Source organism: Triturus cristatus, chromosome 8 (assembly GCF_964204655.1).
Source record: "Triturus cristatus chromosome 8, aTriCri1.1, whole genome shotgun sequence".
Classification (NCBI taxonomy): Eukaryota; Metazoa; Chordata; class Amphibia; order Caudata; family Salamandridae; genus Triturus; species Triturus cristatus.
In genome coordinates this window covers 1,644,610,686-1,644,628,339 of record NC_140591.1, presented here as the reverse complement: position 1 = coordinate 1,644,628,339, position 17,654 = coordinate 1,644,610,686, and the positions used below count along the sequence as shown (strand labels likewise).

Below are 17,654 nucleotides of genomic sequence, written 5' to 3'. Positions count from 1 at the left end.
TCTTAAGCCGGACAAACCTTCGGATTGCCGCATGCGTGAGATAATACGGTTTGGTGGACTCTCCGGTATACAGGTGAACTGGAACAAGTCAGTGTTGTTTCATCTTACATATGCCACCAAGCCATCCATACCCAGACTTTCCTTTCGTGTGGGCCTCTGGCCCCACCCGCTACCTAGGTATTTGGCTGAGCAGGGACCTGGATGACCTTTGGAGGGCCAATTTTGGAAGTGCGGTGGACTGGCTTGAGACCAAAATACCTCACTGGAACCGGCTCCCCCTGTCACTGGCTGGCCGTATAGCAATCGCTAAGATGGTAGTCCTCCCAAAATTCCTTTACCTCTTTTTAAATATCTCCATACCATTAACGGCCCATTTTTTTCATAAGATCTTGTTTGGTTTGGCAAGCAACCGTGAATTGCATATGACGTCCTTACTCTCCCCATGTTGGCTGGAGGCATGGGCGCTCCCAATTTCAAACTTTACACCCTAAGTGCCCAGGCCAGCTTTTTAAATTTCTGGATTCACCCCTCCCCTTATCAGCCGCATGTCGCGGTTGAAGCTGACCTTGCTACCCCTTGGCCGCTGAACACTGCCCTGTTTGCTCCGGCCAGTCGCCCACGAGCTGAGGTGGACATGGTTGAGTTCCTGCGCTGTGCCTGGTTAGGACTGCCTCGTCTCTCTAACGCTCCAATCTTATTGGCTAATACTATGCCGATTGTACGTCACCCTGCCTTCCCCCCTTCCAACCATCTGGCATGTCCAAACATGCAGACCGCCTGGGGCTGAAGACACTGGCAGATCTCTACCCCGGAAACACCTTATATTCTCTTCCTGCGACCTCTGGTCCTATGGACACATTGCTCTTTTACCAGCTGTGGGCTATCTGTAGGGAGTTACATTCCACGTTCTCCCAACCTCCACCTTCGATGCCCTCTCTTGGCTTTATATATTCCTCCCCCACTCCCCGGAAGCTGGTGACCAAACTATATGCCCTTACGTTGTCGACCTCCTCCATCTCCACTGATCGCGCCCATATGGCGTGGGGCGAGGATCTTGGTATGAACATCTCCCAAGCTGATTGGCTCTATTGCTGCATCCAGATGAAGAAACTATCCTCTAACTATCGCCTCCGTCTTATACACTTCAAATACTTGCACAGGCTATACCGTACCCCTGTTCAGCTATATAAATTGAGGCTCATCCCTAACGATAGTTGCTTGCATTGCTCTGCTCCTGCTGCTGATTTTGCTCATCTTGCTTGGTTATTCCCAAAGGTGTCAGATTTCTGGCGGGAGGTCTGCGCCGCCCTCTCTGAGATCACCTCGGCACCGGTTCAGCCCGATCCACCGTTATGCATGTTGGGCTTTGTTAAGTTTTGCCCGGATGCCCCTCGCCGATTGGTCGCAATGCTGCTTGTTCTTGTGCGGCGTGGGGTGTCCAGGTGCTGGGGGCATAGGCCAGCTCCTAAGTTCGCTCACTGGCTTGAAGATGCATCGAGATGTCAGACCCTATTGTCTGAATTCTGAGACCTTATGCCCGCTAGGTCTTGCCCGCCCGACATATGGGGCCCCCTGGTAACGTACCTTCATGCCCGATCACATCCGAGCCAGACTGCCTCTCCCGCGCTCCCTGCCGTCACTCCGCCCGCAGCGGCCGCCAGTATTGGTCAGTAGCCCCCTCCTTCTCCTGTCCCCATCTCTCCCCGGCCGGACCTGCTCTTCCCTCTGCAGTGCTGTTCCCACATCATACAGCTATGTATTGTTCGATTAAGCTTTGTTCTGTTGGACACGATAACGCTTATGTATGATTGGTTCTCCCTAATTTTGAAGTACTCCGCGAATGGTCTTATGTGTACGATGCTCTGATTTGATGCAAAATTTTATTTTGGCAATGCGGAATTTGTTAAAAAAGGTTTTCGGAAAAAAAAAAACATTTTAAAAATCCTCCTTAAGACAGGCTTCCCGTCCGATTATCTGTAAGCCACTGTAATATCAAAATACAGAACCTATTCTTAACCATGCTCGTAAGAATCGTCAACTTACTTGGAACGGACACAATATCATCTTCATGCAGGATTACTCTAAACCTACTGTCGACACTAGGAAGGGCTTTCTTGCCTTACGTGACAAATTGAGGGTCAAAAACATTCAATTCTCCTTTTGTCGGTCCGACTAAATTCAGAATTATAGACAGTGGTAGGCATCATTTTTTCAATGACCCTAGAGACCTCGCAAACTATTTGGAAGGCCCAGCCACTCAGGACATGGACTCTTCGCAATCTTACACCAGCAAGAGAAAATCGTCTCCATGTCCGGTGTAAAGGTTGGAAACTGATCAGTTATACAGCGCTGCTAGGTGTTTATGCCTTATGTACCTCTGTTTACTAGGTCGTTTTTTGTTGTTGATAATACATATTCTTGTGTTGCTACCATCACTAATAGTGAAAATGCTGCTGATCCTCTTCTATTTACTTGTATTCGTTTGGCTTACAAATGCCCTACTTTTCGAAGATATATGGTTATATACAATGTGTACAGAAGTGCCTAAGATATTTCTGTCCAATTTGATTTTTCTGAGGAGTGCAAATTCTTCAGTGTTATATTCTAATCAGTCCATATGTGAAACTCTGGGAGAATTGAGATATAAGTTAATTTAGCCGGCTAATTCTCCATGAGACGGATAGACGATCCTGCCGTCGCACCTCCTACATTCGAGGTATTCAGGGAAGGGTGGGGAGGGAGGGGATAGTGGGGGGGGGGGGCTGGAGGAACTCTAGTGATTGCAGAATGTTTCTTCCAATGCCTTAACTAGTGCCTTGGGGTTTCTCAGTTGTATCTTCCTTTTACTTTTTGTTTTCTTCTTCTTCTTCTTCACCTCTTTTCTTTCTTCACTCCATATCTTAAACTTTTCTTTGCTTAGGCCTTTCTTTCAGTCTGTTATGCAAGAGTACCCGTATTTACTGGTTCACCTTGTTACAATGTACCTAGAGTTTGCGCTTGAAACGTTCCTTAATGAGGTTTACTCATTGTGCCACAATTTCATGTTATTTCTTCAATGGTCAGTAAGTCTCACTTTGATTATATGCTCGAGATACTGGCTATACGATCTCTTATATGATGGCTCACAATAGACCACACACCCCAGCAAAAGACCTTAATATAGTGTCCTTAAATGTTAATGGACTTAATCACCCGATTAGACCGAAACATTATTGATTATTTGGCCAAAACTAAAGGAGATATCATATTGCTACAAGAGACAAAGCTGTCCGAAGATGATAGTAACTTTATTAGATGTAACTGGATTTTGCAAATGGCCTGTTCCCAAGCTGACAATAAAAAACGGGGTGTAATTACATTGATATCAAAAAAAGCTAACATCTCGGTGGAATCACATGACAATGAAGGCAGACTTCTGGTGACCCATTTGAGGAAAGGAGAGGATCTAATCCATATCTAGCACCATAGAGGGTCTTCCTCAAGAGGATCTTATTGTAGTAGCAGGTGACTTTAATATTCAATTAGACCCAATAACTGACAATCTACCTGTCATTACCATCCTACGAGCTCACATGCTATACTCCAGACTATTTGCTCTAAATTTAACCTCAAGGATCCTTGGCACCTCCAATATCCAGACACAAGAGACTACACCTTTTATTCCACTCCTCATAACTCCTACACCAGGATAGACTATATTCTTATTTCTGGTTCCCATACACGGCTAATTGATCATGCGGATATAGCCCCTAGGTTAGTGTCCGACCATTCGTGCATTAGCCTTAAATTGGCGGGCTGTCACAAAGAGCCTGTGCCTACAAGATGGCGATTTCATAATTATGTTTTATCTGACCCTGAAGATAAAAAAAAAAGAATCGAAGATGCTATTTCAGATTACCTCAGACATAATGACACATCTGAAACCGGCATAAACACTCATTGGGATGCTCTAAAAGCCACCATTAGGGGTATAATAATCGAAATTAAGGCAAAAATAAACAAACGTATGAATCTGAGGCTAAGGCAATTAGAACAAGAGATTAAAAACTTAGAATCTTCTCACTCTTCATCACTACATGACACAAAAATACTTACATTATTAACACACAAGAAATATGTATACAATAAAATTTCAAGTGAGAGGGCAGGGGTATGGATCAATAAATTTAAAGCCCTTAATTTATGTGAGGCAAATAAGGCAGGAAAATGACTTGCTTCCTATCTCAGACACAAACAGAACCAGAACGCTATCTCATCCATTAAAGACTCTAATAACAAAACTCATACAAAACATAAAGATATACTGAATACCTTTAAAGCATTTTAATAGGAACTCTATAAGAGTGACCAGACCCTTCACCTGGAGGAGTGTACCAAATATCTAAATAGACTTAAATTACCACAAGTTACTGATGACGACACAATTATGTTAGGTCAGGAAATTAGTATCTCGGAAATTGAAAAGTCAGTTGAACCATTGAAAGATAACAAAGCCCCTGGACATGATGGTTTTACAGCTTTGTTTTACAAGACTTTTTCAGACCAGCTAAAACCAACTATGAAACATGTTTTTAACCATATTGCAACTAAAGGGATTATGTCAGACGCTATGTCAGAAGCCAACATAATAGTCATTCTGAAGGAAGGGAAAGATCCTGTCTTACCGAAAAACTATAGATCTATATCCCTAATCAATGTGAATTGCAAAATCTATTCAAAAATGTTAGCTGTTAGACTCAATTTGGTGCTCCCAAAATTGATAAGTAAGTCCCAAGTGGGGTTCCTTCGCACACGCATATCTAACAAAAATACCCGTTTATTATGCCATGTTCTAGAAAATGCTGCAACTAAATCAGAGCCGTCCATTGCTATCACACTAGATGCCGAAAAGGACTTTGATAGTGTCTCTTGGGCTTTTTTAGACCGATGTATGCATTCGTTCAATCTAGGTGAGGCTTACATTAACATGGTTATGTCTCTTTATTTTAAACCATCAGCCCGTATTGTTGTTAATGGGTCCCTATCAGAATCCTTTACCCTTTAACAGGGAACTAGAAAGGGCTGCCCACTGTCCCCATCCTTATTTTTGATAGCACTGGAACCTCTTATCCAGGATATTAACTTAAACTCGAGTATTAAGGGGGTGGATATTAATGGCGTCCAAATCAAATTAGCCGCTTACGCAGACGACATCTTAATAGTGACAGAACAACCGGATACATCAATTGCAGCTCTGATGGATACAATCACAGAATATTCCGTCCATTCCAGCTATAAGTTAAAAAGAGACAAATCAGAAGTTAAACCATTAAATGTGCACTGTACTAGAGATATTTTGAGAGAATCAGGCCTAATGTGGCAATCTGGATATATAAAATATTTGAGAATCGAATTTGGTAACAACTTAATGGATACTCTCCACCAGAATGAGAAAGTAATGCTAGAAAAAAAATCAAAAAACATTTGGATTCGTGGTCTCCAAAATTTATTACGTGGTGGGGAAGAATTGAAACTATAACAAGCATTTGCAATGCAATAGGTCTCGCATTTATAGGAGTTTGAGCTATTGGCATTGTAAATGACAATGCTTTTTATTTAAGTTTGGTTTTTTTAAAACATAAATAAAAGGCACTGTCATTTATAATGCCAATAGCTCAAACTCGTATAACTGCGAGACCTATTGCATTGCAAATGCTTGTTTTCCAAAGCATTCTGGGAAAGATGCCAACTAGAGCAAACTGTTAAAGAACACAGAGTGTAAAGGGACGCGAAAGAAGGATTGCAGGCTTTGAGGAAGAGGAGGGCCACGGACAGAGATCATGCGGTGAGAAACAGGAGGGGCAAAGGCAGATATGGAAGACGACGATCCACGGAGGAGGTCAAGCCGTGGGGAGGCACAGGCAGAGAGCAGACACAGAGCAAGGGGAGAGGAGGCGACAGGCAGCCAGAAACAGGAGGGGCACAGACAGCGTGAAGGGCAGAGGGAGCTAGATTGTAGGCGCTATGAAAGAAGGAGACGAGTTCAAACATTGGGAGACTGTGGAGAGAGGCACTGTTCAGGACAAAGATATGTATTTAAAGGAGACACAGGCAGAAAGAGGTGAAACCGGGAAGAGGCCAAGGACAGATAGGGGGAAGGGGACAGGAAGTGTGAAAACAGAGTGTGGAAGGGGCAAAGATGCACGGGCAGGGAGAAGAGTGGCAAAGGCGGTGAGAAAAGGGGAACAGGTAAGCGAAAGGCAAAAACAAAGTGTGCGGGGAAGGGAAACATGCATGTCCAGGACAAGCAGGGTTGTGCAGAAAGTGACGATTCTGCGTGACAGGCACCGCCACAGCTCCGCCCCTCAGGCTCCGGCTCACATTTCACTTTAGTTCCTGTCCAAGCGATTCAGTTATAGCTAAAAAAACAAGCATTGGCCGGGATGCCTTTTGTTCCCATCCATGTGCAGTACACGTCATGGCAAAAATTACGTATGCGTGTACGGTCTGCGGTAAAAACAAGGCAGTGCGCGATTGGCTAAAATGCAGACAGAAAAACAGTATTTGCAGGGATCACTTGATCGCTGTGCAGGCTAACGCTTTGAAATATAATTCAAATCAATATTTTCTGAAAAATCTTTGCATATAAAAATGGTGTATAGCAGCTAGCCAGTGTATAAACCACGGTCAAAGATCTGCAAAATATGCAGCTAACAGACAACCAAACTTTAGAAATGGACACATCACAAAGCACCCTGCACCACACACGCACCACACACCCCTCAGTGATCCGCAACGGTTACGCCTCACCTCCATGCGCGGCTAGCCGAAATAAACAACAAGCAGGTGAGCTTAACTAGCCCAGGTGCAGTAGTCACTGCACCTAAAACGCAAAGTGGATAGGTGTACAACCACAGTATCACGACACTATACTGGTGTACACCTCGTGAAGTAGATGCGCGGAAATGACTGCGGTCTGCGGGAGGCGGGAGTCTCCTATATGACGTGGTTGTGATGTAATTGTGCACTGCGTCCTCTGCCATAGGTCGACTCTCAAATGTCGTGCTCCAATTATCGTTCTCTTGCAGTCACTGCTATCCGATCCAAATAACTACTGGCAGGTGGGTTTATGCGAGGTAGTCGATGACGGCAACATCCTCACAGGTTTTTAACAGGTTTATAACAAGCCCGGCGGAGCGTGGTGCGCGCGCGCGCTTGGGGGCGGGGGAGCGGACCCTTTGAAGTGCTCCCAAAAGGCGGATTGCATGGCGGCACGATGCGCGTGATTGTGCGCGTGCTAGCCATGCAATCCGCTTTTTGGGAGCACTTTTGAAACCCGTATTCTATAGTCTCGCTTTGCGATCGCTTACGCGATAGCAAGGCGAGACCTAAAAATGATGATCACCCCCATAATTAATTATCTTACCAGCATGCTCCCGCTCCTCTTGACAGACGTTTTTCACCACAAGCTAGATATCCTTCTCACTAAATTCCTTTGGCTCGGCAAACAAGCACGTATTAGCATTAAAAAACTGAGGCTTGATAAAACATTAGGAGGTGTGAATCTAGCTGATTTTAAACTATACCAGTTTGCTTTTCTTGCTAAACAGGGTTCATATTGGATTTTCCCCCCAGCTGGCTACATGCCTGTATGGTTAGAGGTAGAGAAGGCTATCGTCAATAACTTAAATCCTCTGTCACTCCTTACAACCAATCGGCTTTACCCATCTAGCTCTAAGTCTATTTTTTAAAATACTAAATTAGCAGTCCTCAAGCTAGACAAGAACCTGGAGAACAGTATTAAGGGCTGTAAAATGGAATCATTATGGTGCAATAGTAAAATACTCTACAAAGGCAAATGCCTAACTCTAGGATTAAGAAAGGCATCTTCTTCCCTTATCAGCTGGAAAATGCCTCCTACCTAAGTTACGTTTTCAGACCTTCAATCCAGATATAAATTAGCTGATATCGAATTTTATAACTTTTTGAAAATAAGAGCTGCTCTGTCAAAAACCAAATTATCCACTGATCATTCATTATTATCAGTGTTCGTAACAAACATAAACAAACTGGGCCACCAGGTCTCACAGATATATAAAGTCCTTCGTCCTAAAATCTCGAACCTTAATAGTAAGATTGTAGATTTCTGGGACCTACACTCTTCTGTACCAATAACCAAACCTTTATGGCCTACACTGTGGAGCTCTGTCTCATATAATAAGATATCTCCGGTACACTCTCAAACCAAATATTGGCTATTACATAAAGCTCTTTGGACTCCTGCTCTATTATTCTCTTTAGGGATTTGTGCGATGCATTATGTTGAAATTGTTACCAAGAAACAGGCGACTTAGCCCATCTTATTCTACACTGTTCAACAGTGAAGCCTTTTTGGGATACGATTTTTGACTTCTTAACTCAAATGTTTAATTGTACATTGGTTAAAGAACTCTCTACCTTACCTATGGCTTTTTTGAGGGTGGATGTAGGTTCTGATTCTGATAAAGCTCTCCTTGATTTTCTACTAACCTCTGCAGTGAAAATGGTTCTTGCTAACTGGAAAGACACGAGCAACACATCTTATAAAGGCTGGTTAAATTAGATTACTCATCTTAAGGGTGCAGATAACATTGCCTTACCAAACTCTCCTTCGAAGCCTTCATCCTGATCAGTGTGGAACACTTTGGACTTCTATTTCGACTCCCATAAACCTCCGTGAGCTCAAATAACGCGACCTTGACTATTTCATATGTTACGGCAGTATTTTATGTATGTATTTTCATAATTATAGGGTCAATCTCTGTACTATAGGTTTTCTATATGTTACAAGTGTTGTTTATTGGGTTACTCTTGCACCTACAATTACATAGAACTTTTGCAGTATCTGACTCTTGCTCCTTCTTCTTTTCATTTGTCTTTCCTTTCTTCCTTTCACCTTTTCTATGCTTCTCTCTATTCTTCATTTGTCGATTGCACTACCATGAGGTTGAATACTTCATTTTATGCTTTTTATGTGCGAATTATTTGTTTATCTACATGTTATTCTAACCCTGACATGATATTATTTCCTGTGTTGTTCCTCTACTTTTTGAAAACAAAGTCCTAAAAAAGAAAAATCGTACCTCTAACTAAAACAAATGTACTCAACTGTTTTCAGGAAATGTCCCAGTGCTGAATCTAGGGTCCAGCCCTGTGTTAGCAAAAGTAATCTGAAAAGTAATGAATTGCATTTTTCTTAAAAAGGCCATTCATTTGAATATACTATACCGGCTAAGTGTTGCAAACTGCTTAATTAAACTAACCAAAATCAGTACAAGTTATACTGCAATGTTGAACTGTGTTCATAAAAGTAAATTACTACTGCAAAGTATTGATATGTTTACCTGTACCATGCTTGCTTGGTTCTAGAAATAAAACAAGAGTATATTTTTTATACAAAAACAATTGGCCTAGAGTTCAGTTCTTGAGTGTGTGAATTCATTTGCTGAGTGTGTGCATCAAATGCTTGACACTGTCCTCTGATACTGCCTTACTGCTCGACCAAGCTACCACTTTAGAGAGTAAGGTTCTATCTAACTTTAACCTCTGCCAAACCTCTGGAGACCCTTGGACTCTATACACACTGTACCTCACTTTGGTGCAGTATATATAGAGCCAGTTTCTTACAGTATGTTTCTGGGTATGCGTATTGGGCTCTCCAGTATCCGTGTCCATTCCTTGTCTATCAACTGGCGTCCCAAGATGAACTCCCATTTATGACGGAGGGGGTCAATACTAAGCGCCGCATGGGTCCTAAGGGAGGCTGCAAACCAGCGAATAAGATGTCTGCCACGTCCCATGACATGTACGCACTGTATGGTGAGGTGCGGACGTGGTTCAGTAGTCATGTACGCTCATCAGGCCGCCAAAGTTGTTATCAATGAGGGATGTGTAAGGAATTGTCCCGGTGGGAACCCCTCTTCGTCTACCAGAGTCGTGTACGGTATGAGTGTCCCATCGCCGTAGAGGTCCCCTAAGTCTGGGTACGCCACTCCAAGATCAGTTGCGCTGTGAGCACTGTAAGTCCGTTAGGAGACCCTTCTAGCAGTATCGCTGGTGCATAGGGAGTGACGCCTCTGGTGATATACAGGCATCTGCGGAAGCATTTGTACGCCACCGCAAGCAGCAGCGGTGTTGGCATCTTCGACTTAGCGGCAGGGTGGAAAAGTCTGATAATTTGTACCATCGAGTGAGGCTGTTGTGTGGTAGCCGTGTCTGTGCGGTATCTACCTGCAAGCCAGCATGCTACCCATTGCAGCTGAGCAGCTAAATAGTAATGCTCAAAGCAGGGCGCTGCAAGGCCCCCTTGGTCGGTAGGCAAGTATAGTTTCGCTAGCGCCATTCTATGTCTTGCGTTTCCCCATATGAAGTCCCTGACGAGTTTAGTTAGCGTAGCAAAAAAGGACGCAGGGATGTACAAAGGCAGATTGGCAAAGTAGTAGAAAAGCCGGGGGAGGGTTACCATCTTGGCCAGGGCCACTCTGCCTGTCACTGCTAGCGGAAGTGTACCCCAAAATTGAATTTGTGACCAGATTGCTGTCAGGGATCTTCCCAGGTTCCAGTCAAACAGTTCCCTTGGCTACCGATAAATCCGGATACACAGGTAGCGGAAGGTATCCTCCCTCCATTGCACCTTTTTACCATTAATGGTAAAGATTGGGTCTCGGCCCCCCTCTTGGAATGCGTATATACAGGACTTTTTGACATTAACTTTTTGTCCCAAGATGATGGCAAAATTCTGCAGCAGGCGTGCTAATTGGTCAGAGACCCTCTCTATGTCTTTAGTATAGACTAGGAGGTCATCCACATTTGCGATATCTGGTGTACTGTGTCTCCCAGGGGTATACCATCTCCCTATGTGGTGCGCATCGCCTCTAGTGTCTCTATAGCATGCACAAATAGGAGGGGGAACAAAGGGCACCCCTGCCTAGTGCCTCTATGCACCGGAACAGCATCCAATATATATTGTCCCAGGCACACACGAACCATAGGGCCTGTGTACATATAATAGGTTAACTAACTGAAGGAACCCGAGGCCCAGATCCTATTTAAACAGCGCCGCAGACAGGTGGTCCCACTCCAGAGCATCGAAGACTTTTTCTCAAAGTCCAGAATTAAACATCCTGCTCTAGGCCACTCCTGTGCAGCGTCTGTCGCCACTCCAAAAAACACACCCCAAGTTAAGGGAGGTGCTCCGTGCTGACACAAAGCTGTTTTGGTCGGCATGAACCAGCATAGGGACTACCGGCACCAGTCTATCGACTAACACCTGGGCAAGTATTTTATAATCTGTGTTAAGCAGGGCCAAAGGCCTGTAGGAGCCAAGTGCCATGGGATCCTTATCTGGCTTCAACAGGGACACTAGATATGCCTCACGCATCGAGGGAGGTAGCTCTTGTTTCCCAAGGCAGTAGTATATAAGGTGTGGAGTCTTTGCATGAGAGACACACAGTACATTTTATAATACTCCGCCGGCTGGCCATCCGGTCCAGGCGTTTTCCCGGAGGCCGGAGATCCTATGGTGAGTCTAGTGTGAGCTGGCCATTAAGGATTGCTTGATGTTCCCCTGAGGCTGTAGGCAGTTGTATGGAACCTAAAAACCCCTCCAATTCATGATCAGCACAGTGCCCTTTAGATTGATATAACTGGGTGTAGTGTTTCGTCATAGCTATGTGTATTTCGTGCTGCGTATACAACAGAGTCCCTTGCCTGTGTACGTATAGCTCCTATTGGGGTGCAGGTGTTGTCTTGTCGTATCAGCCAGGCAAGCAGTCGGCCCGTCCGGTTAGATGATGCATGTGTGCGGGCTGTATGTGCTGCATAATTATGGTAACTTAAACGTTCCAGTAAATCTGCATCTTCCGCGTGCTGCTGCCCCAGTCGTCTTGAGTCTCTGCCCTCCCCTTCCAAATCCAGTTCATGCCTCAACAGTTGGGCCTTTATTTTTTTGAGTGAGGAAGTCAACTGACTGCGTATACTCCATGTGGCCCCCAGGCAATGCCCCCTAACAGTCGTATAGAAAGCATCCCAATTTTATGAGTGCATTGCTCGCTGTACCCTCATTGAGTTCGAAATAAGTGAGGTCGCTAGTGATGATCGGAACTCTGTGTCTTCCAACGCGTTTGTCTGGGGATGCCATGTTAGTATGGGAGGACGGTCTAGTACCTAGCTAAGTTGCATCCACAAGGGTTTATGATCAGAGTGTGTCCGGCCAAGGTATTCTGTCTTCTTAATTAAGGGGAGCAGTGACAGGGAACCCACCAACCTATCAAGTCGTACATGTAGGCCATGTACCGCTGAGTAAAAGGAGTAGGTACGCTCTGTTGGATTAAGAGTGCGCCATATGTCTATGATCGTCCAATTTGTGAGCCAGTCCTTGAGAGCTTGGGCATTGGATACGGCTGAGGTTTTATTAAGGGGGGGGGGGGAAATGACCTATCCAGATCAACGTTGAGCACAGAGTTGAAATCCTCTCCCAACACCCAGGGAATACCAGTCCAGGGGGTTAATTTCTGCGACAGTCACACAAGGAAGGAGGGTTGGTCTACATTTGGGACGTATATGGACCCCAGCTATATTGTTTGACCGTTTAATCTCCCCCGTACAAAAGTATACCTACCATCGTCATCGACTAAGGATTCTTCCTCTGTGAATGGGGTTCCCGTCCTCACCCAGATTAGTGTGCCTCTCGCGTACGCTGAGTATGTGGTACCGAATACCTGCCCTTTCCATCGTCTACGCAGCTTTTCTAACTCTGTTTGAGACATATGCATTTCTTGCAGCAAGGCAATGGCGCCCTACTGTCTCTGCAGGTAGGCGAATATGGAGTATCGTCTCATGGGTGTATGCATTCCCCATATATTCCATGTCAGTATGTTAACCCATGTCATGGCAATCGTGTGTAAATGTCATTGGGAGCAGAGGCGAGGGGTGTGTTGTCAAGCATGTGTTACCTATGTGGGACTTCGAGCTGGTCTGTCGTAACCAAAACATCAATAGAACCTTTAACATTATAATGACTGGGGGCGAACACTACGATGATAGTCCGTCCAAACTGCGTGTCTCACAATGACAAGAAAGAAACTATTCTAGTACAGTGCCTGGTGGAGGGTATGTATAGCTTGTACTGGACTACAACATTACCATCCCTTTCATGTCTAGAAGAGTTACCATCTATTAGCCAACCAGGCCGGTGCACAGTTGGTGTGTATATCAGTGTGTGGTGAATCTATCTGTGTGGCACGTGCTCCTAGACAAATGTCCCCACCACCCGTCTGGGTCCACATGGTGCCGCTGATGCGGCGCCTAACCTTTTTAGAGGGGTTTCTCAGTATGATGTGTCTATTAATTAAAATGTCTTTTAGTTACCCTCTGCCGCATTATCATAGGTGTCAAGCATTTCCCATGTGTATAGCCATTTTTGGCAATGGTTGCGACATGTTGTGCTATGGTATAACAGGGTATTGTTGTCCCCACATTTATCAGTACGGTGACATATGTGCAATGTCGATTACTGATGCCAGATGGAGCTAAATCTTACGTGTGGGGAACACATCATGGTGGCCGACACATCGGTGATGCCCAAATCAGTAGCACATTTGTGTGCACATCAATAAGCTTTATAATTGAGTCTCTACTTACATGAACCATCTCTGACACAGTACATAGCGGCGGCGTTCATTCAGATGATCTCATCGGCAGTCTGTGTAGTCACCTCGGGAAGCCTCGTTTCATCTGGATCGTCTGGGCCAGCGGCTGATGAGCCACTGGCCGCTGCTGAATCAGTGGAGCACACTTCCTGGTGCTCCCGATACTGCACGTTTCCTAGTGCTGAAACAATGTCTAAGGCGTCTTGGCGTTCCAGTCTGCTCCGTTCCGGGCTTGGCGCCACAGTCACTGACTTCACACGTCCCTGCTTCACGTGTCTCCCACGTCGGCGGGTTCTTCTACCAGGAGTCTTGGCGTGAATACCGTCCAGGGGGCGAGATGCTGACCACAGGCCCGACTCTTCCAGCCAGTCCCAGACTTCTGCAGGCGAGTCAAAGAAGCGAACTTCGCCTTTCGTCACCACTCTCAATCTGGCTGGGAACAGTAGGGAATAGGGCAGTTCCAATTCACAGAGTTGGTATTTCACTGCCGTGTAAATGCTTCTGCGCCTCTGCACCAGTGCTGTGTAGTCCTACATAACCTGATTTCCTCCCACCTCGAGGTCTGCAATTTTTCGGGTCCCGTGCAATACTGCGTCTCTGTCCCTGTAGTTGAGGAGCTAGAAGGGAAACGGTTGCGTCTGGCTCCTGGAGATGGTCTCTGTGTTGGAACTCGGTGCGCCCTCTCAACTACAAAATGCGGCGACAGTGTCCCCGGGGGTAATATTTCCTGGAGCCAACGCTCAACATAATGTTCTGGATTTTGTCCCTCCTCTCTCTCCGGAAGGCCAACCACGCGGACATTGTTGCATCGGAGGCGACCTCGCATCTTCGACTCTGTCTTCCAGCGTGTGCATATGGTCCAGAATACCTTGTAGGGCAGCAGTATGACTTTGGGTGATAGGTTTCAGTTCTGTAAGCGACTGGCTGTGCAGATTGACATTCTCAGCTAATTTACGGTGGTCAGCGTGCAGGTGAGTGAAGTCTGAGGTAACCTTATCAATCCTGGACTCTAAGGACGTTCTGGTTTGTTCCAGTGCATTACCAATCTTCTCCACTGCTGCTAGCACTGAGTCTAGTTTAGCTACCAATGCCGTGTTTGGCGGATCCGCAGAGTTTTCTCCTCCTGTGTATGGTGGCTCAGAGTTGCCTGTGCGTGTGGCACCTTGCTGTGTGTTAGTGCGTAGTCGGCCCATCAGTAGCTGCTGTGCGGTAGGAATTCCCGTCAAACAGATGATAGTGCCACTCCGCTGCGCTCAATAATGTAGCACAGTCAGGGGCGCTGGTCGACTCAGTACGTTCCAGGCAATTGCTTCAGACGTCAGGTCTGTTCTATGGATCTTTAGTGAGCCCTTGCCAGGTGTACGGAGCCAGGATTCGAAGCTGGCAGACAGTGGGCCCCTAGTCGGGATGAATCAGTGTCCCCCATTATGATGCTGTGCTCCTGGTACACATTTGTTGCAACACACTCTAGGGCCATTAACATTATGTGTGTGGGCATTCCTATCACATATGCTAGCACCCAGCGATGCTCTGTATCCTGCAGGTGAAAACGCATACCTTTTCGTCTGCCTCCTCGGTGCTAGGAAGATCAGGACCAGGTCCGCCCTATGGCGCACTGCTTCAAGGCCCCCTACACCGGCTCCAATGTCGGTCTAGGCAATGGTGCAAGGGTCCTCACACTCAGCGGATGGATAAATAGGAGGTCAGAGGAGAGGGTGTCACTATTACCTCTAGATGCTTGACCCTGAACGACGCAGCACTTCCAATCGGCATTTCCCCCACTGTTTTCAGTTCGGCTCATAGGCGGGCATCTGTCCCAGTCACTCTTAACCTCCCGTTGGTTCCAGGGTGGCGCATGTGATGGCCTTGAGCTGCGCCTTCAGGAGGACTCCTCCTTTGTCATCTCCGGGGCCCTACGGGAGCTTCTTATTCTCTGGGCTGGTTACGTCGTGGCCAGAGAGTGCCTCCACAATCGCCCCAAGGCACCTGACTCCCAACTCTCCGTCGCAGTTTAGTTGCAGCATCTCCCTAGGGCCTCGAGACTGCCCGCTAGCGTGTTGATGCCCCTGGTAAGGTGAGCGCTCCACCAGTCCAGGGGGTCCTATGCACGGGACTCGGCATTGGGGGTTTCTACAGCCACCTACCAAAATGGCCACAGGCCCCTCAGGTCTGCATTACCCCTGGCTAGGATCATTCTATGCCGATTAGTTCTGGTGCGCAGGCTCCAGGGAATACAGGGCCGGCCTACAGAAATCCTCCCCCCACGGGGTGCCAGCAGGGTGCGCTCCATGTAGGCCGCTTGCAGCGTCCTACCTTTTCCGCGGTTTGGGTGCTTTTGCTGATGTCCTTGTACCGCCGCCATCTCTCCCTCTGAGGGCAGCAGCCAGCGTCTCGTATGTAGGCCCCAGACTCCTCGCAGGCCGCGTCCAGACTCGCTGCTGAGGCGGCACCAGCGCGAGGCAGCACCGCCGCATACAGGCCAGCCTGCGCTTCACTACGGGGAGCAACGCTGAATCCACCCGTATCTGGCTGTCCCCGCCGCGGTGCGCGCCATCGATCTCTCCGGCGGGAGACTGAGTCCTGTCAGGGCCGCCCCGCGTCAGCCTCCCAGGGCCTGCCGTGACCCCCGGAGCTGCACTGAGGCGTCTCCTCTGTTCTCAGAGGGTCCCTCAGCTTACAGAGGTCTCGGGGCATTCGCGTCAGCCAGGGCACAAGTCCTAAAAAAAAAAGTGGGGGGGACGCTGTCACCGGAAGTGACGTCACAACCGGAATCTCATGAAAAGAAGTGGGGGGGACGCTGTCACCGGAAGTGACGTCACAACCGGTGCCTCTTAAAGTCTCCAATTACAAATATTAGCATATCTTTGGTACACAATGCTGTCCAGCTTTTGGGCAGGGGGGACGGCGTCCACCCGGAAAAACCTGGTAAAATAAGTGGGGGGACGCCGTCCACCCGCGTGGTACCCCGACTCGAGCCCTGGCGTCAGCACTCCCCGCCTCATGAGGGTTTCCTCTCAGCAGCGGGCATCAACGCAGGCCCAAGCGGCTTCCGCACCTCGGCCCCTCGTGGGTGTCGGGCTCATAGGCTGCGAGTGTCTTTGCGGCCATAACGTAAATGATATTAGGCCTCTAGGGCACTGCTATGCCTTTTCCGTGACCACTACGCCTTGCACTCCGAATTCCGTGCATTCCAGGCCTGGATGGCCACGATGGAGGATGATGAAGGGTTCACAGACGGAGCGGTCACAGCTCACGTCCGCCATGTTGGCTCGCTAGCCACGCCCCCCGTAAAGTAACCTGTTTTGAAGGTTCTGTCTGGTTTGCTTCTAGGGTGACCAACTGGCATTGGTGCAAAGTCAGGACGGTGAGTGTAAAACTTCAGGACAAAGGGTCAAAATTCAGGACACAAATTCAGGACAGGAGGTCAAAATTCAGGACAAAATGTCAGGACAATAGGTCAGTTTTACAGACACATCAGCGGAGGTCGCACAATAGTATATAAGTAAGCCCAGCCATGTCCACACATATTCAACCATTTGCAAACCTATCCATCATGTGCCACTTGCTTTGGAACGTTGGGCTCGCGGCGGCGGAAGAAGGAAGGGCGGCTGTAGACTCCGGGGCGCGCGCAGCAGTAGCACGAGCAGCGGCACGAGGCGCGTTGACACTTCCGCAGTGCAGCCCCTGCTCCCCGTGCACCCCCCGCGACAGCACTGCTCGCTCCGCCCGGCTCCCGGCAGCACCGCAGACCAAGCGGTATAAATAGCGCGCCAAATGCCCTGGCGTCGCATTTAACATCGGACTCCTGAGGCGGAAGCCGGGAGTGCTAGGACATTATCTTTTTAAAATTGTTGTGATACTGTGATTTTAAATACCTTTTCCACTTGCACTTTTGGCCCCCTGAACAGCGGACTCACGCTGCAACGACACCCCTTGAATTTACTCGCCAACTCACGAGGACGAGGCGCGTCACGAGACACGCCCCCT

At 47.2% G+C, this 17,654-nt stretch overlaps 1 protein-coding gene across 1 annotated transcript in view; it reads right to left on the bottom strand.

The window, feature by feature from the left end:
- LOC146808482 (uncharacterized) overlaps positions 1 to 16,354 on the bottom strand; it is a 62,385-nt gene extending 46,031 nt beyond the window's left edge. The window contains exon 1 of the mRNA XM_085620638.1: positions 13,660 to 16,354. Coding sequence (XP_085476764.1) covers positions 13,660 to 13,699 — 40 coding nt within the window. The 5' untranslated portion in view covers positions 13,700 to 16,354. The remainder of the gene's footprint in view (positions 1 to 13,659) is intronic.
- Positions 16,355 to 17,654: the final 1,300 nt, after the last annotated feature.